General features: G+C 39.3%; 1 protein-coding gene across 3 annotated transcripts in view; it reads right to left on the bottom strand.

Annotated features, from left to right (window-relative positions):
• Positions 1 to 20,442, bottom strand: part of lpp (LIM domain containing preferred translocation partner in lipoma) — a 189,790-nt gene that overhangs the window by 28,250 nt on the left and 141,098 nt on the right. For all 3 annotated transcript variants that reach the window (XM_084722644.1, XM_084722645.1, XM_084722646.1), the window contains one exon: positions 1,568 to 1,737. In XM_084722644.1, the coding sequence (XP_084578770.1) occupies positions 1,568 to 1,737 (170 nt within the window). The remainder of the gene's footprint in view (positions 1 to 1,567; positions 1,738 to 20,442) is intronic.

Genomic DNA, 20,442 nt, shown 5'->3' with positions numbered 1-20,442 from the left:
TTAGTGCAGCTTTAAACAGAAGTTATTTCTAACTGTGTCAGCAGTAAGCTGTTAGCTAGCTGGCTAACACCTGCTGCTACTGAGCTACTAGTATTTGGTCTTCGAAACCCTTCAAAGAGCTGATATCAATCACAAAACACTGAACACTTAAATGCATACTATGTAATGTTCCCAATGTCTAAAAACAGCTATAATTATTATCATATACTTTGTCGAGTTGTGTACTTAAAGGGAGAGTTCACCTCAAAATCAAAAATACATATTTTTCCCCTGCCCTGCAGTGCTATTTATCCATGAAGATATTTTTGGTGTGAGTTGCAGGGTTCTGGAGACATCAGCTGTAGAGATGTCTGACTTCTCTCTGATATAATGGGACTCAGCTTGTGATGCTCAAAGCACCAAAAGAAAAAAAAAAAAAAAAAAAAAAAATTCAAAACAAGTGTCTCTTTCCAGAAATCATGACCCAATAACTCAAGATATTCCACAGACTTTGTTGTCAGCAGTTTCATGTACTTTCTTTCTGCAGTAGAATCTACAGGAACTAGAAAGTACACATACATGTAACTGCTCACAACAAGGTCTACTGATTATTTTGAGTAACTGGATCCTGATTTTTGGAAAGAGACACTGGCTTTGAATATTTCAGACTGATTCTTTGAGTGATTTAAGCACCACATATCTCCACAACTCTGCAGCTCATACCAAAAAAATCAAGATGGATAAACAGCGCTACAGGCCAGGGAAAAATGTGTATTTTTATATTTGGTTGTTCTGTCTCTTTTAATCATCCCAAATGTTTCAAACTATTCTCAAACCCACTGAAACACAAAACTTTGTTCAAAGTAAAGGTGCATTTCACTTGGTTGCCTGGCAGTGGCGTCACATCCTCTTTATGCCTTCTAGCTGCTGTAACTTCCGTAGAACGATGGGAAACAAAAGATGATATGTCAGAGAGTGAGGAAAGAAGGAACCAGCTGGCTAGCCACTCTGTTGTTTCATAATGTCTGTATTGCTCATTTGTGATGGAGCACAATTATTCATTGCTGTTTGCTACAAGTTCTGTTTAAAAATTAAGACAAACAACTCCCATGATCCCACACCACTTCAAGATGACAAATGCTGTTTTTTGTAATTATTTTGATTGAGAAACTCCTAGCCGCAGAAATTCCATACTGTGTCTTTAACAGACTAACCTTGTTAGTTACTTTGTTTCCAGCATCTTCTCATGTCTATGCACTCCTACTTGTCAGTGAAAGCTGTGTAACTGCAAGAAATCACTTTCAGATAAAGACAGTTTCATCGAGTGACCAAAAACAAAACAAAGCCAGAGAAAAAGAGGAAATGAAGATGTGCATAGTGAGAGGTGGCAGCTTGCCGGGCTTTGATGAATTGAAATGTGGTTGCTTGAAGTGAAAATATCTGAACATTCCAGTCACAGAACTACCAATGTGCCCACCCCTGATATCATAATGTGCACTTTTGAAACACGGACACATAAATAACCAGAGTGAGGCAACAAATCAGGCAGTGAGGCAGGTGGAGTGCAGGAAAAAAAGAAGTTACTCACAATATAGCAAGGCTCACAGTACGCCTTCTTCTCCACAGCGAAGAAAGGCTTGCCACGCAGCTTGGTGCTGCAGGTCATGCAGACGAAGCAGTCGACATGGAAGACCTGGTCCATGGCAGTGCAGCCTGTGCCTTCACCCACTACGTTCTCTCCACAGCTGGCACAGCGCCCTGGGGAGAGGAAGAGGAGGGGAGGCTGAGAACAGATTCATCAGAAATACACAAATATTTAAGGCTGGATAAAATCCATCAGGAAACTAACAGTCACACTTACTGAAAACATTTACAAGACTATCAAGATCAACCCAAATGATTCAATCATATGTACTGTAATGCTGGAGAGCTGTAAAGTCTGACTCTGTTTCCAAACACTGGCAGACATTCTGATTACATTAAACAGCTGATAGGAAGCATCCTACAGTGGGCAGCACTTCTAGAACAGTGATACAACATCTCAGACGCAGCCAGGTCAAAAGAAGTCAGCTTTGCCAAGAAATACATACTGTATTTCTAACATTTTCTTAAAATGATAAGAATAATCCATTCCAGGCCAAAGATCTATTATCCCAGAACTATTTTGTTTTTGAACAGATTCGTGACACAAATAAATCAGAATGTAGGAGATGGGAGAATCAACTAAGTCTGAAAATAATAATTATTTTTTACATAATGTTGTGAAAGAAGCTACTTTGCATGCCCCTGGTTCTGGTAGCAAATGACCCATTCTTTTCTTCTTAAACAGTGACTCAGAATTTGCGTATTATGACTCAGACAAATCGTCAGTACAAACAATCATCAGCTGTGTTTAACACATCTGGCTCCTTGAGTAAAAGATACAACGATTACAAATGACATAGTTGGATGACAAAGTGAGGTAGTGCGTGATCATGGGAGTCATTATTTTCACTGTGAAACATCCTGTTAGCTGATGAAAATCTGACACTCTGATGTTTCCAATGCATCCTGTGTTTCCCTGGAAATTTTAACAACTAGCAGCCAGCATAAAACACACCGTTATCTCGCATAAATTACGGATTTCCCTGAGTTTGACCATTGTTCGAAAGATTTGGGATAATGTAAGTATACGCCTCAACAAAATATGCCTATTATTATTATTAGGCAGGAGGCAGAAATGTTTAAATCAAATTCTGGGTAAATTCTGGATTAATTTGACAGCTCTGGCTGGCCTTTTCTCCTCAGCAATGGCGGCTGAGGTTCATGAACATTGTATTCACCATGCCAAAAGGGATGCAAATACCAGGAAACAAAGCTGAAATGATTAAATCTGCAGGTCCTCACATAAACCTATAATTTCCTTTACTGTGTGTAGCATTCAGCGGTATCTACCGGGAAGGCTGTAATTGCAACCAAATGAATGCTGCTACCTTACCCTCCCCTTCCAAACACGCAGGAGAACCTATGGTGGTGGCAAAACTTGTGAAAAAGATCTACAGCCAGAGTTTGGTGTGTCCTTTCTGGGCTACTATAGAAATATGGCGGTGCAACATGGCGGCCTCCATGGAAGAGGATGTGGCCCCTCCGTAGATAACATGGCTCAGTCTATGCAGGCATATTCAGTTGGTGGACTGTGGGCCAAATCTGGCACAAAAACAACCTCAATCAATCAAACCTTTGATCAAATATGAAAGAAGTAAAGTAAAAAGTATACATGATTTTTTTTTTTTTCCAAATGAGAGAGAGGGTAATTCGCCCATTGATTGGTTATGAGCAATGTTTTTTTCTGTCCTTTTGTACAGAATATTTCTTTTACAATTGTGAAAACTAATACAGTGGAGAAAAAAATAAAAAGGTGCATTGTTTTGCAGATTAAATTCCTCACTTAACAGGTCAGACATAGGAAATGTCAACATCCGGCCTCTCGGCTCTTTATTGTTTTCAAATCCTCCTTTGAGAAAAGTAATTGAATAGGTGTGTTGTAAGGCAATAAAAACACAACAGATTTTATTTTCAGGTGATTATACAGCAATGGAGACATACTTATGAATATTCTATCCAATTTCTGACGTAATCTGAGAATATATCCTCATAAATCTGGACTTTTTATTCTCAGCATGTTTGGGAGTCTTTTCCAGGTTTTCCTTTTTCACTCAAATTATTAATTTTAATCTAGAACATGTGGAATAATTATAGAAAATGATGATAACAAGATCCTGGAAGCCCATGTTGATATCTTCAAATTACCTGATTTGTCTGATCAGCGGTCAGAAACCCAAATGTATTTAATTTATAACTACAATAACAAGACAGGAAAAACAGAAAATATTTACATTTGAGATGTTTAGTATTTTTGCTTGATAAATACACCAAAGCCTAAATGACTATCAACTCAGTTGCTGATTAACTTTCTGCAGAATAATCAGTTGTTTTAGTACTAGAACTGTGGATCAGAGATGACACACTAAAAGGGTGAAATTTTAGATTTGAGTGTTGTGTTGCGGTCACTGATGTTTTTGCTACCTGCCTCCTTTTATTACTTTTCATTTCTGTCTGAGAGGCAGCCGGTTTGCCGGGATCTGTTCAACCACAGGATCCACACTCACTGTAGGCTGAGTCGCTGCAAATGCATCAACTCTCATATTACCTTCTTCCAAAAATGTGAAGCTATCCCTTTAAATGCTCCATTTCCTGATGTCAGAAGTGCTAATCTTCATTTCTATTTCAAACACTGGATAAGGGAGGATTAAATACTATAATTATGTGACATTAAAGAAACTATACACATCACCAAAGTGTGACATGGATGACATCTTTTAAAAAAAAAAAAAAAATCAGGCTTTAAATGATAAAAAGAAAACTTTAGAAGTACAACCAAGTCTTTGTAAAAAGGGGGCACAAGTGAACTGATATTATTGCGCCAGAAAGAGCCTGATTGCATATTGCGGGACATGGCATTTGGATATCTTTAATTGAGTTGGAGATATCTTTAATTGAGTTTAAGATGTCCTCGACTCAATGCAAGTTATCTTCAACCCAATTAATAACACTGTCAATTTAATTACTGGTATCTTACAATAATAGGGTTTAAAAAGATATCTCAAAACGTTTTATTTTTTACACATCTGAGGACAGATGCAATCTCTCAGAGGAAGCATGATACAGTATATTTAATTAATTCAAGTTCAGTTGTATAGATCATTTTTTGTTCCTTTTCATTTTTTGCTTCATCTAAAGGCTGATTTGGGCGATGATTGACACTCTGTATGTTCTGAACGGAGCAGTTCAAGCGTGTTACAGACAGAGGCGAGACACTAACCGGGGGAGATAGAGTATCTGATGCTTGCATTTTCACAGTTCCACTTTCTGTTTTCATATCAAAAAATTCAAACAGAGTGTAAAGCTGAATCTGTCTCAGGTATCAGCAGAACTTTCGGAAGTCATATGTTGTTGAGATCAAATATCTGCTTGACTGCGAGGCCCGCTAATGGTATTCTAATCTCAGATAACTCATTATCTTATTGTCAGCCTCAGTGGAAACTGAGAAAAGTTGTTTAACGAATGTCTGGATCCACAACTTTTCCAGCAACATTTTGAAATCCTTATTGAAACGCTGATATTTTTGCTCTTTTAATGCGGCATTCATTGTTTATTGACTGGGGACACATTAAGAGACAAAGCACTGACAAATTGTTGTTGAAGACTATTAGATGTTAACATTTTGAATTTTTATCACAGCAACATTTTAGATGTTAATTTAGCGACTGCTGTCATCCAGGTCGACTTATGGCGCAGACAAGTTTTCATAAAACCTGCTATCGGTTTCATCTGTTCCCACAGCTCTATCCACACCTCAATTATGGCTGCGTTACCTACTGTACAGGGAGGCAGATTAAACAAACTAGTGAAGGCACGTCTCGGGGGGACATGTGGGTGTCAGTGGAATCACAAGCAGGGTAATCACTTCAGAGAGCCAGAGGGAAAGAGAAAGGGAGAGGGAGTGAGCGAGAGACAGAGACGGAGCATGCTGAGCCTGTTAGTGGCTTCAGATCACAGGCCATCTTCAGTGAGTGGATGAGAATGCCAAACATGTCCCACAGGGCTCCCACTTTAAATAGCGAGAAGGAAACCTCTCGGAAATCCTTTTCCTTTTGGCAGTCTGTGATCGCGAGGGCCCTCAGGAGCTATTTGTGCGCGACTGTGTGTACAGTACACACACACGCACGCACACGCACACACAATGAAAAAAAAATTCTTTGCGCCAGACATGCCACACATGTAGACGAGTACATATACAAACACAGACACATGTATCATATACTGTATGCATACCCGCAGACATGTCGTGACGTGCTGTGTGCACACATCAGCGGCCCACACATGAATTCACATGATCATGGAACAAAGAGCAGCAGAACCAAGGCTGTTTACAGTTGGCCCTGAAACTACTGTATGCTTTTTTATTATTATTGTTATTAATAGAAATATGACCTAAAATGAAAAGGACTAATTCAGTCCAGCATTTTTTCTATTAAGCCGACACCCCCAGTACTTGTATCTAAGAAAAGCTCCCCCAATCCGCACACACACTAGAAAAATAATTATTCATTCCAAAACTTTACTGTCAGATTTTAATAATTATAATTATTTCCATTCTTAACCTTTACCTTTGGTAAATGTCTCTTTTCTAGTACAAGCTTCACATATTTTCTTTTTAACAATCCAACAAAAGTCGGCTTTTACACACACACACAAAGAATAATACTGATTCATTATCACAGAGCTTTAGAGCTCACACAGGTTTGGTCTATCAAGCAGCCTACTACAGTACTGTAGTAGTGAGTGAGGACAAAAATGTATTTTTTTTAAATAGTCTGTTTATAGGGTTTTGTATATGTTTTGTTGTAGTTAACAAATCTAATTTTGACATCTTCAGAGCACACAAAACTTTGGGGACCCCCTGTGATTTTTGTCAGACCCCAGATTGGGAGCCAATTCAATAATAAGTGTTTGAGGCTACAAAATGAAACTGGCACGATTTCTATTAAGGCTGCTACTAATGATTATTCTCATAATCAATTAATTGATTAACCATTTGGACTAGATTATAAACTCCCAAACTCCAAGTTAACTTATTAAAACAGCTTGTTCTTCCTGACCGACAGTCCAAAAAAGTAAATTACATTCATTACTGTTATGTGTGATTGGCCAAAGTTCAGTCTGGTGATTGAGTGGACTGTTATAGGACTCATGATTAAAACTGTGATGGAAGTGGCTTTATAAACTAGGGCTGAAAATAATTTTTTATTATCCATTGGTGTCATTATTAAAGGTAAGGTGTGTAACATGTAGGTGGATCTATTGGCAGAAATGGAATATAATATTTATAAGTATGTTTTCATTAGTGTATAAACACCTGAAAATAAGATTCACTGTGTTTTTGTAACCTCAGTTTGAGCCGTTTTAGTCTACAAAGACCTTCCACGGAGTCAGCCATGTTACACCACGTTTCTACAGGAGACCAGAATTGACAAACCAAACGCTGGCTCTAGATACAGTCTCACGTGGTTTTTGTGAGTTTCATGGCTACTGAAGTTTCTCCTACATGCTTGCCAGGCGAGTTGGACACAATTTGCTATTTCCCCACTGGATGCCACTAAATTCTACACATTGGTCCTTTAATCTCAAAATTGCAGATTAATTTTCTCTCAATCAATTGATTGATTAATCAACTAACTGTTTCAGAATTCTCTACTGTTTCAGAGCGGGTGATAGCCTCCAGGATATGAGGTAAATTACAGTCATTACTGTCATGTGTGATTGGCCAAAGGTCCATCTGTTTAACATTGTGTGGAAAGTTAGAAGATTCATGATTAAAGTTGTATAAATTAGGCGGCACCTAATACCCATAACTTAATTATTAGTTGTTTTTTTTTTTTTAGAATCGATTAACATGATCATTATTTTCTTGATCAATGATTAATCTATTAAATGTAAGAAAAGACTGAAAATGCCCATTACAGTTTCCAAGAGTCTAAGGTGAAGTCTTTATGTTGCTTGCTTTGTCTGTGTGACAAGACCTCAAGATATTCAGCTTCCTCTGAAAGGACACCAAGAAAAACTCATCTGAGAAATTTAAACCGCATGCTGTACCAACTGATATTACTGGGGTGCCCTATTTGAGCATTTTGATTATTGAAAATTGTTCCTGATTAATTTTCTGTCAATTGACTTATGACTAATTAATTGATAAATCATTTAAGCTCTTTGTACTACTTTTTTTTTTATTAACTGAGTCATTGTTTGTCTGTAAAATGTCAGAGCTCATTACAATTCCCATTAGCCCAAAGTGACATCTAGAAAAGGCTTGTTTTGACTGACCCTTAGTCCAAAAACTCAAACCTAATCAATTTACACTGACATCAAACATGGCGAACTGGAGAATTTTTGTAATTTCTGCTTCATTAACAACTTAAATGATCGATCGATTATCCAAATTGTTGTCAACTAATTTAAGTTTTTTAGTTACCCACTTGAGCTGAAAGAATTTCTGAGTCCTTGTGTTTCATTAATTATACGACAAGACATTTGGCTCTAAAGCATCCTTCCCCTGTAACGTCTTTCATCGTTTGGTGAGAAAATGATTCCACAAAGTGTAGAAATGTAGAAATCTTCTGAGTGAGTCTGGAACTTTTCTTCTTTAACAGTCTTACTGTATGATAATAGAGAGAAGTGCGGAGTGTTTTACAATGCTTCACATCAATAATTTCACACGTCTGCGTCGGAAGTAAGCATTTTCAATTTTCAGACACTACTTCAATTGACTTCTTGAATAATACAGGACAGCAATTGAAGCAACATCGTATTTACCCCTGTGGAGATGATCGCAAATACTTTCGAACTATTTCAGCTGGGCATAAAGGAATCATGAAAGGCCTCCCTGCTCCCCAGCGTCCCTTTGCACGGGGAATGGAACCAGAGTCTTAATATCAAAACTTCAAATAGTTCCTGTAGAACCAGTGCAATGGTGACGGGGCGGGAGGGGGAGTTCATTTACACTTTACTCACTTTCTTTCCTTTCATTCTTCAAGCCTCAGAAGTGTCTCTTCTCTGTTACATCGAAAGTCAAAAGAAGGACTGAAGAGAAAATCTTTTCTTCTTTTCTTTTTTTAAAGAAGCACATTCCCTGTGAGCTATAGAGGCTTAGAATGGTTAGACAATTTAATTGGATAAAAGGAAAAGATTAAAGAGGCCCTGACTCTGTTCCATAAATAATTGATTTCTAATGTATTTGTAGTGGCAGTGAGACGCTGTTGTTTGGGAATGGGGGATGTTGAGTGGCAGAACGCTTCAGATTTCCCTCAGTCTTTGCCTTCTTTGTTTTTTCACGCCGTGATATTGAAGCAGCATGAAAGGCAGAGAGGGAGCACACTTGCAGCTCAATTTGATCTTACATCGTCAGAAATCAAAGATCGTGCATGTAAAGAAGGATCGCAAGGAACTTTTTTGTGGGAGACCAAACTTTTCACTCTATGTTACTAAAGAATACAATTCTGCTGGTGCAACCCTTGCAAAGCCCAAAGGCAAAGCCAGCAACTGTAGCTCGTATCCAAAACTAATAAAAGAACCACAAAATCCATTTTGGGACTTCAACTAAAGTTTTGTGCTTGGATTAAAATATCCGATAGATATGGTGGTAAAAACACAAAACACATTCAACTGCTGAACATGTTGTGTTTCAATATTAACAACACAACAATGCTAAAAGGAATGAATTAAAAAAGAACTAATAGAGAGGTGAAGCTCCTCCCTTTCTGGTGTCCCCATGAGTGAAAATATGAACAGTAGTTAACAATGAGAGACAAATCATTTTTTGTTCCTAGATGAATTGTGTCAGGAAGCCACATATAATGTTTGTCAAATGAAAAGATCATTTTACAAGACAAGAAAGCTGCAGCTTTTGTAGGTTTGTTGTAGTTTAGTTTTGTGTGAAACTGCTCGACATCTCTCACCTCGCACAATATGCAATACGACAACAATATCACTGTCCATTGTTATGTTATCTACTTAGCTAGTTAGGGTTAGGGTTTGCTAGCTTTTGGAGAGAGAAACTCATGACTTTTTGATGTGTAGTCCGGCAGTGTTTCAGATGCGTTTCAGCAGCTGAACATTTTGCCTGCCTGATTATGCTGACTTGCTCAGATTTTGTTGATTTAGTGCCTTTTCCTTGTTTTTTGTGCTGCTTCCATGGATCAGTAGGGTACGAAAGTTAAAAAATTTCTTTTTTGTCTGTTTTCATGATGCACTGGCGGTTTTATTTTGAAAACTGACTTTATTGTCTCTGGTGTTTCTGTGTGTGACTTCCTGCCTGCTAGATCTGCTCTGTCAAAAACAGACTTGACACGTATTTAAAGCGGAGCAAAGCTGTGAGCCACTTCTGGGACGTGCCGCAGCAGTGAAGAACGGCCACAATCAGCTCCGGTGGACGTGGTGCAGCTGTAACAAGATGCAGCCACACCCAGCAGAATCAAGCTCTTATATTTAAACAGTTTTACGACAAATGTCGGCTTTCTTGACTTGTAAAACTAACTTTTAATATGACAAACATCATACGCATAATTCATGGTTCAATTCAAACAGGAACAAAAAAAAATATGTTTCTCTCGCCATTGACTGCTTTTCATATTTTTTCCAAAGTTAGGTCCCATGGTGGTCCAACAGAGGCCGAGAGGCTTCACCTCTCTATAGAAATGTGGCTACAACTAATTATCCTGCTCTACTTCACATTTTTATTGGGCTTCCACCCAAATACTGCATTAATGTATTGTGACAGCCTTAAAAAGGTGCGCCAAATAAAGGTACAAAGTTGTGATAACTTCTTCACACTTAATTAAAGACATAAACAATAGGTCAGTGAGTGGTTAACAGCAGAAAATAAGACTGTCGAACACATTAGGAGTGTAACTGCCAGCCACTGAACTGCCAGAGGCCACGATTTGTGCGCTGTTTCATCTCGTCCCCCTCTAGGTTAATCTACTTTGTTGCCTCAGATTGCCCTCCGTGCAGCCTGACAATGCTGTGGCCTTCGGTTGCCTTAGGATGACGAGAGAAATAGCTGTCATCGCTGCATTTCAATCTCTGAATGCCTCTTTCCTAACCCCTGCCTTTAATCTCATTCCCAATGTCAGCAAATAGCAATCTGCAGAACTGCTGCGGCGATGGTGGAGGATGGAGGATAGGCGAGCCTGTGCCACTAAGCATTACCGCACGGCCTGTCAGGGCCCGCGGCGGCGGAGCGAGGGGTACTGAGTGTAGGTTACATGTTTTAGGAGCAGGTTGGCAGGAGCGACACGAAGGGGTGCCGGGGAGCGAGCGGAGGCTGGCGAATGGGGTGAAAGAGAGGGAAGGAGGAAAGGCAGGGGAACAGGTGAGTGTGTGTGCGGCAGACAACATGGGCAAGCTGTGTGTTTAAAGAGGTCTGTGTGTTTGTATGCTGCTCATCCGTGCGCACCCGTGTGCTTGTAACTATGTATGCGTTTGCGTGCATGAGCATGCGGATGTCTACTCATTCCTGAGGTCAAACGCTCACTCACAAATGAAATCTAGCAACGTGAGTGCCCGGAAGCCTCAGCTGGGCTCGCACGGCAGCTGATCTTGCAAGCCTCAGTGGAGCTGTCTCAACGAGGCAGGATAGCAAGCGCCGAGCCTGGCGGGGGCGGAAGGGGAGGGGAGGGTGAGAGGGAGGGAGGGGGGGCTGGTCACCTCACGTGAACCGCTGCCAAAAAGCGGGCTTCTGTCGCTGGGAAGAGAAGCCCCATGCTGGCACACTGCATCAGCTGAGAAACTAGAAAGCAGCATTGCGAGGTCAGCGGCAGTGCTGGAACAAGATAATGAGAGAAAAAAGTGGCAAAGAGGACCCATAAACTACACCGAAAACATTACCTTATGAAACACACCCTGTGCTCAAAATAGTAGAAAATACAACTAAATTTTGAAAAAAAACACATGACCAATTACAAGCAAGGTGTTGACATAGCAGCAAAAAAACTGCTAAAATCTCATTCATAAGAGAACCGAATTATAAACTAAAAAGCTGGAGGTTTTTGTAGAATTTCTTCAATCTGACAAATTTTGTAGATTCAAAACATTATTTACATAAGAAAACAGGGTCTTGGAAGTCAAATCCTCAGCCTCACACTGACATACATACTGCATTTTTCTTATAAAAGGCAGCTATGATGGATCATCCGTGCCTATTGTGTTGTATAATCTAGTCTTTTGCTGTCAAACATTATAATCCACTGTAGGTGGTATAGTGATGCATGGGCTTTAGACTAGTTGCCATGTCACCAGACTGCCTCATATGATGCCCCCCCTGCCCCTGGGTGGTCGCTGACCTCCTTCCAGCAGCATTATGCTCCTCTGTCTCATAGAGATTGTTGCAACATACATATACACGCAGCAAGTACAGCACAGCACAACAAAGAGGCAACACTAAGCCACTGTGATTGGAGGAAATCCTCTGATAGTGAAAGAGGAAATAGGCTCTTCAGGCTAAAGGGCCTATGAGGAGATTACTGTGGGAAAAAAATGGAGGCAGGTTCAAACTAAAATGAGCTGTGGTTGTATTGTAGGAAAAGGACAAAGCTGATCCAATTATTCTATTGTTTTTTTACATGTCTGAGTCAAAAGTTGAGTTCATGTAATGTTGTGTTTTTTTGTATTTTAGCATTTTAATTCAAATACTTTTTTTTGGTAGACGTAAATTTGCCAAGCGATGTCAGTACAAATTCCAGTGACTGCTCCCCAATAAAAGCAGCAGTAGGAAATCCTGGCTTAGCATTAGCAGTAACTCTGATTCAATTAATTCAAAAAAATTTAAAACAATAATACTGGATTACATGCATGTCGAGCTGCAAATTATTTTCATAGTCAATTAATCGATCGATTATTTTCTGGTTTAATGGATTAATAGTTGTTTGCCTTTAAAACGCCAGAAAATGGTGAAAAATGTTAATCGTTTTTTCCAAGTCCAAGATGCCCCCCTCAGATGTCTTCTTTTGTCCACAACCCAAAGATATTCATTACTGTCATGGAGGAGTAAAGAAACCAGAAAATATTCACATTTAAGAAGCTGGAATCATAGAATTTTGACTGCTCTTCTTAAAAAAAATACTTAAACCGATTAATCTATTATCAACATTATTGGTGATTAATTTAATAATCAATTTATTGTTGCAGCTCTACAAGCATTGGTCATTTCCTACAGTTCCCTTGTGCAAAGGTAGGTAATGTGAATTCAGGGTAGGTATGACGTACTCTGTCACTAACAATGAATGCTACTACATAAAGCAAAATTTACATGTTGCAGTGGCAACCGGCCAATTGAGGGCGCTAAGCACCACCCCACCACTCCACACTTCTGACATCTTATGAGAGAAAAGCACTGCAAGCGAGGCTCAAAGTCAAAGAGTTTTGAAATGATCAACTGGGCATCATTATTTGACAACAATCCAAAGAGGAAGACATCATACTGTCTGTGGAGAACACAGCAGCAGGTTGGCAAAACACACAACACAGCCGCTCTGTGTTGACTACGTGTGAATGGATTATAACTTAAGTTAAAAAATCAGACCTTCCCCAACTTTCTCGCCTGTGGATTGATTCCAGCGGAAAGTTTCCCAAGAAAATCCACATGATTTGATGTTAATGCCCGTTCTCAAGTGCCTTCCTTCTCCTTAGCTCCCCTGTGGTCCCAACAGCATGCTGGTCTGATCGCTGGATGTAGACTGCGGGTATAATCCTTTCATTGGATGACAATTTCAGTCAGCCTTCTACCCCTTCTGATAGCTGCATGTTACCGTTTCCAAAGAGCCCGTTGCTACATGAAATAACAACCACCTCTGAGCTACCAACCTACACACTGAAAATGACAAGTTACCCTAATGTACAAATGTAAACAAGCTAGCCGCTGTTACCTTCTTCTTTTGTGCAGATTTAGCCATTTTTATAATGCCAGGGCTTGCTTCCTGACGTGGAAATGTTCCACCAAAACAAATTTCCCTTCGACACTATTTTGCAGCGGCATCATCACTGCATCCTGGGCTTTATACTGCCCGAGACGACTGTGATTGGTTTAAATCAATACAAATAAGGCAGAGTGTTTTTCCCTTTACAGCAGAATGGTAATGTGTGGAGCCAGATCTATCTCTGACAGACCAATCCATAAAACAGTGCTGTGGAAATGGGCCTGGCCATGCAAGACTATAGAGTGCAACACTAGCTAACTTCAGCTTAAAAATGGGATTCTGCTAACGTCAACAAACGAGCAGCACCCACTACAACACAAACCTAACTTTACTTACTTCATCCATCAACATGATGCCGATCAATCGTGTTCAGTCTCTTGCATGTCACATCACGGTTTTGGCTGATGCCAGGATGCTCGCTTACAACTACTGAGTGCAAGCAACAGTTAAACACTTAAAGGTTGGGTAAGAGATTCTGGAAAAAGATAGTTGATTGTTGAATCTCATTCCCAGGCTGTCAAATACCAGTGCTTTGGGTTGGTGGTGCAAACCAGACTACTCAACAAAACAATGAGACTAAACAATCAATTCAATTTAAAGCATCACCACTTGACAATCTCAGAATGAGGCTCACCAAACGACGATCCTTCTCCATAATCACTTATCCCACCTTTAATAGTCACCAGTGTCAATAAGAACAAGGATTTTCTTTAAACAATGTAAATATTTTGAGTAGCTATTACTGAAAAAACTTGATTAATACGTATTAAAACTTTAAAGATTGTTTCTTTTTAAAAACAATTTTATGTAAAGCACTTTGAGCTGCGTTTTATGTATGAAAATGCCAGTAAACTTTGATTATATTACCATTACCATATTGTACCTGCATGTTTCCAAGAGCTTTTGTTTTTTTCTGACTATACACACCAAAATGAGCATTAAAACTGAACTTTAAAGGTATACCTTCATGCACTAAACAGAAACAGTTATCTATATTGGAGGAGACGGTTGGCCAAAGGCATTTGGAGGCTGTGGAGGTGGAGCGTTTTGGGGAAGTGTGGGTTGTGGGGTGGAGGTGGGGGGGGGGTGTCTTTCTAAGCCAACAGAAAGGTTTTACTCTGACACACATCCCACTTGTTATGACATGTAGAGACACATCTAAAAGCAAACTCCTAAGAGGTTGCTGAGGGCGACCTCAGTAATATGCAAATGAATTCCACCGGAGTATCTTAGACAATGCACAAAGCTGTCTAAACTGGAAGCCTATTAATACATTAAGTTATGATGCTCACTTGTGTTATAAAGAAACAGAGGCAGCTCCACAAGAGCGCACTGTGTGAACCTAAACTTTTTCTGACCCAATTACCTTAGCTGATCTGTTCTGACTCCTCTGGCCTGTACTGTTACTGGAGCTACACTGCCACTTGTATCTCTTCCAAGATTCCTCATGAACATTTCATGTGAGGTGTCTTATAAATTATGAGGGCTCCTCCAGCTGACATTATGAAGAAAAATGGCAAAGTCTGCCTTTTCTTCCCCGGCTCTTATCATAAAACAAAGGCTAGCTCAAACCAAGAGGAAAGGCTTTCCCGACAGCTCGGAGTCCTGCGTGTAGTACAGTATGCCCAAATGAATCTCTCTGCTTATTTCCAATGACTATCTCTGCACCATCTGATGATAACATTACAAAAACATTTATGCCACTGCTCAAAAATCCCGCTGGAAAATCACTCTGTATAAATATTGATTGGATATTAAAATTTCACATCTCTCTTAATTCTATACAGTGGAATACTGAAAGTCTGGGATCGCATGAAGGGATTCTCAACTTGTCATTTTGGTTTTAAAGGAGAAATAAAAACAGATTCTCTGCGGCAGAATGAACTACACTGCATAAGTATCATCATCACTAATTGTAAATAATGCAGAGCATCCCATCCTTTCAATTATTCAGCTTTATGTCCTGGTTTTGGTTGACAGAAATGTAGTGATGACAAAATATTGTAAGTTCCTCTGATGCACAAATGCCAAGGCATCTGTACTGCAAGCTGAGTAGCTGTGTCTTATTAGATTTCCACAAACACAGTACACCTACGCACAACCTAAGTGGATTAAATATGACGGATGATGACATTTGGAGAAAAGGCTCTTTCAGATTACTCAAATCTAATCTGGAACTCTAAATCAGGACTAATCAGTTGCTTTTCAAAGAAGCTTCAATCATAGGAGGAATTTCTGGCTCGCAAACTGGGTTTCTCGCAAAGAAAAGGCGTTCTTTTATAGTGCATCATTTTCAGGTTTTTTACAGTTTGAGAGGTGCTTGCATTTGAGAACGGCTGCTCTTTATGTGGCTGATTTGACACAAAAAAGTCTTCTAAGATGTGATCACTGGCGTAATTGCTGGACTGAAGATGTTGAGAGCAATGTTGTGTAACCTATAAGCTACACATGAAGCTCCATTGAGTCTAGAGAAAATTTTCCTCATGGCATCACAGATGTTTAACTAATTGTTGGTATCAGTGTTACTTTTATTCTTTTGACATTTTGATACTAAAAATTCTTACCAGCTAGAGATGTTTCTTGGTAGGAAAGAGAAAGTAGCCAAACATAGTGATGTATTTTTTCATTATTCCCAAATTTACTTGAGTAAAAGACAAAAGTGCTACAATAAAGTTAATGTAGTTGTGCTAATGTAGTAATTAGATACTACAAAACTTATTTAGCCCTCAAACACCAAGCCCCTCGCAGCTGGCATCAAACAGAATCCATCACAGCTTGGCGAACATCCTAAAACAAGCAAAGACTATAACGCCAGATGTGAAAACTGTCCTGCCCCATTATCTTCCTGTATAAATCTTAAATATGCTTAAAGGAATGAAAATAGGATTATGGTTTAAACTGCCATGAACATTATCAATCAATCACAGGAGCACCACCACTCTTGAGAATTGGGACAAATCATGTCCTACAAAAAAATGTACAGATTACAATTACCAACACTCTAATTCATTTTTTTTGTGCAATTTTATTCGTTAAGGATTCAAACATATGAAATATATGTAATTTCTGAAAAGTCTGGTTTGCTTTAAAGTTTTTAGTTTCTAAACTCGCTCTGTGACAGAAAACACCCTTGTCCCAGACAAGAATTCACAACTTCAGACAATTTGAAAATGTCGCCTTCAAATTTTAAAATTAACAACAGGTGCTGATAACATAAGCATGAAATGTGCTATTATATATTTTAAATTAAAATCGTTGGCCCTTTAAAGTTGTGTCCCAGATTTTTGGCGACTCCGTCGTATTTAAAAAATAAACAAAAAAACTGAAAAAACTTCACTTCCTGATTTAAAAGGCAGGAACATTCTGTCAACTCCGCAAGATGTCAACTCTATCAGATTTTCCATCTGACGGAGTTGACGTCTACATTTAACAAAAACTGTAATCACTAGGAGCTTGGCCCATTACAGGGTTTAATAGCCAAGAGACTGAGTTTTTAAAATATATTTTCCAGCATAATGGAAGAGTAAAAATCAAAACCCCCTCAAAAATACAGCTTTGTCCCAGTTTTTAAGAATGACTGAGGAATTTCTGGCTTGCAAACTGGGCTTCTCGCAAAGAAAAGACATTCTTTTATAGTATATCATTTTCAGGTTTTTTACAGTTTGAGAGGTGCTTGCACTCGAGAATGGCTGCTCTTTGTGTGCCTGATATAACACGAAAAAAGTCCTCAAAGATGTGACCGCTGGTATAATTGCTGGACTGAAGTTGTTGAGAGCAAAAAGAGCATAATAATGTTGTGTAACTTAAAAAGCTACAGATGGAGCTCCATTGAGTCCGATGAAAAGTTTCCTTGTGACATCGCAGAGCCAAAGTGTAACGTTAATTCAATTCAATTAACCCCCTCTGGACCAATGAAAACTCACTATAGCTGTTTGAGATTATAAGCTCATCAAGGACATTAGTGACACCAATAAAACTTTACTATAGGAAGACAATGATCCAGTCCACTAGTGCGCTAGAGATCGCAGCCCCACTTTGATTAATCTTGTTAATTACTAGCCTTAGGGTTCCAGCAACTGCTAGCCCTCTTCCCCCTGAACCCCACCGAAAAAGAAGAGACTTGTGTGCCATTAGATTCTTTGTAATTACAAAAGTCTCATGCCTTGGGACTGATCCGCCTGCAGCCCTGGATGTACAGTCAAGCACATGCTGGACTAAAGTCTGTTTTAACATTAGTGTGGTGGCTATATGTACATTATTCAGCGGGGGAGGACGGGGGGCTCTGTGGATTTGCAAAGCAGCATGTGCCTGCGCTTGAACTCTCTCCTAATGAGTCCCTGCAGTCACCTCAGTCGAAGGCTCCTGCCCTCATCCTTTCTTCCTTTCTCACAGTTAATTCAGCTGTCGCCTTGTTTAACCACACGATGACCCCCCCCCAACCCCCCCCCCCCTCCCTCCACTCCAGCGACAGCCAGTCGCTGTCAGACGGGGACGCACACGCTATCCCTAACTTGTTCTGGCTACCTCAGCTCACATATGACCCATTTCTCTCCCATGTCCTTGTTTACCAGCCTTCAGCCAGTCATCCTTATAGCTGGCAAACAGTGGCGAGTGCATGCATGGTATAGCAGTCCACAGAGTTCATGCCAGGTCTGCTCTGCATACACATCCACCTAAAAATTAGGCCAACAAGGCTTTGAGGGCCATTCCTCTGTAAAACGACTACACTTTGCTTAAGCCAGCAGATCCATTTGACCTATGTCTAATGTGAACCAATTAAGGTTTTTACATCAGTGCGCACCAACGTGAAGCCGAATATCCCTTAATACCAGTTAAATACATGTCCCTGTAGCTATAATACACCTACACATGCTATCATGGTGTGCTGTGTGATTATGTGCTGATATAAAGCCTGCTCCAGAGTCCCATTGAATGTATTGAGAGAGGTATCTAATGGGCATGGGAACTAATTCCAGGGCAAAGGGGATTAAAGGCTAGAGAAGAGAGAGCAGCAGAGGGATGGATGGCACTCGCTGGCAGCAGAGGGTACAGAGGGCGGAAAAATAGAAATGGAATATAAATGCACAGAATCCTTGTCTCTTCAATCCTATTTTGCAAAATAGTATTAAAACTGGTGTTTTGTTTTAATCCTGGCAGTTATATTTTTTCAAATGAAAACAAAATTAAATACCAAGTGCTTCAGAGAAAAAAAAAGCAAAGGAAATACTGTAACAAATATGGCTGGACAATCAGACATGATACAGGGTTTCATCCGTCCACAGCCTTAATCTCTCATTCTCATTATACCCTGAGAAAGACTTTCATCCTTTGATCACACTGATATAGTTTTGAGACCTTCAGGACTGATTCCCAGACTGGTGGACCTGCTGCTGTGTCAGACAGGAGGCACCAAGAACACTGGCTTAGCCTTGTGTGTATCATACACACCTGCACTGTACTCGATAACCGCCAGCCATTTTCCAAAAACATTGTTCCTGTGATAAAAACTAACTAATCAAGGAAACCTTAAGACAGTTTTATTCTATTAAACCACTGTCCCACATTGTTTTATTTAGCTTTTATCACCATAAATGTTTAGTGAGTTTGGGTTTGTCATGCAAACATGCATTTTCTGACTGCTGAATCAAATTTTGTATATATAGAAATAACTAGCGCTCAGTCTGTTAGCTCAGTGCTAACATATAATGGGAACTCCCATTGACATGCTAACAAAAATTGGCATCACAATTGTGGTAATATTATCTTAACAAACTGATCCATTTCACTTCACATGCTTAACATAAAACAACATGTGTTCATACTTTCAGGCATATATTCCCTCTGCTCTGTGGAAACAGACTAATTGCTGTTGACTTCATACTGATAACTCAATATAATACTCTGATGTTAAGTTAAAGGTTTTTTGTGCTGTGTACATTTTTCAGGTGCTCTATTAATTTTCTGCCATTCATTATTTTCTTATGGCACCAGCTTAATGAGCAGGAACAGCTAAAGTTTTCTTTAAAAAGAATTTTATTTTTCTGCTTCTATGTGCAGTATAGCAGCCATTCCCAAACTTAAGAATGCCACAGCCCAATCTGAAATCTGAAAATCTTCTGTAGCCCACCCAAACCTTTAATCACAACTGTAATCAACACGCAAGACTAATCAAACCAAAGACCAGATATAAAATACATAGTGTATCACCTGTTAAATCAGGTCAGACAAATGAAGAATAACACTGAAATTAAATCCACAGGGCTTAATTTATTAGTTCTGATTTTTTTTTTTTTTAAATTGATCACAAATATTTAATGAAAATTTCAAACTTCTAAAACTAAAATTTACTTTGATGTTTTTTTTTCCCAATACCTCTCAAGGCCCACCTGCAGAGCCCACACTCACTGCAGTACAGCAATGATGCTGCTGTATTTGATGAATGTGATGTGTAGTGATTTTAGAAATATGACTCACCATACACTGTCTCTAGAAATGTGAGTCAACATTTTCACGTGGTCTATAGTGTTAAAAAGCTAAAAAAAAAAAAAAAAAAATCATAACAGCAAATCCCAATACTTGTAGAATCACAGTACATATCGACTTGTCACCCAAGTATTGTGAGTGTATTGAATAAGCGAGGAGATAAGTGTATTGTCACGGCCATAACAACCAGTAGTTTTTGACACACACATCTTTAGACTGATTAAGGAGTCTGTTTTTTTTTTGTTTGACAAAATTTCACAGTGATAAGTGACATTGAGTGCTTCTAATGAGATCACACTCCCTGCTAATGTTTTTAGAACTGCTTTTGCAATGAATCAAAAATGATATTTGTGTGTATGTGTGTGCAAGTGTGTGTGTATGCCTGCAAAGCTTTTCCAGTATTAGTGTT

This window comes from Lutjanus erythropterus, chromosome 7, assembly GCF_056507025.1.
Source record: "Lutjanus erythropterus isolate fLutEry1 chromosome 7, fLutEry1.hap2, whole genome shotgun sequence".
In the NCBI taxonomy this organism is placed as follows: Eukaryota; Metazoa; Chordata; class Actinopteri; order Lutjaniformes; family Lutjanidae; genus Lutjanus; species Lutjanus erythropterus.
This window is presented reverse-complemented; position numbering and strand designations above follow the sequence as displayed.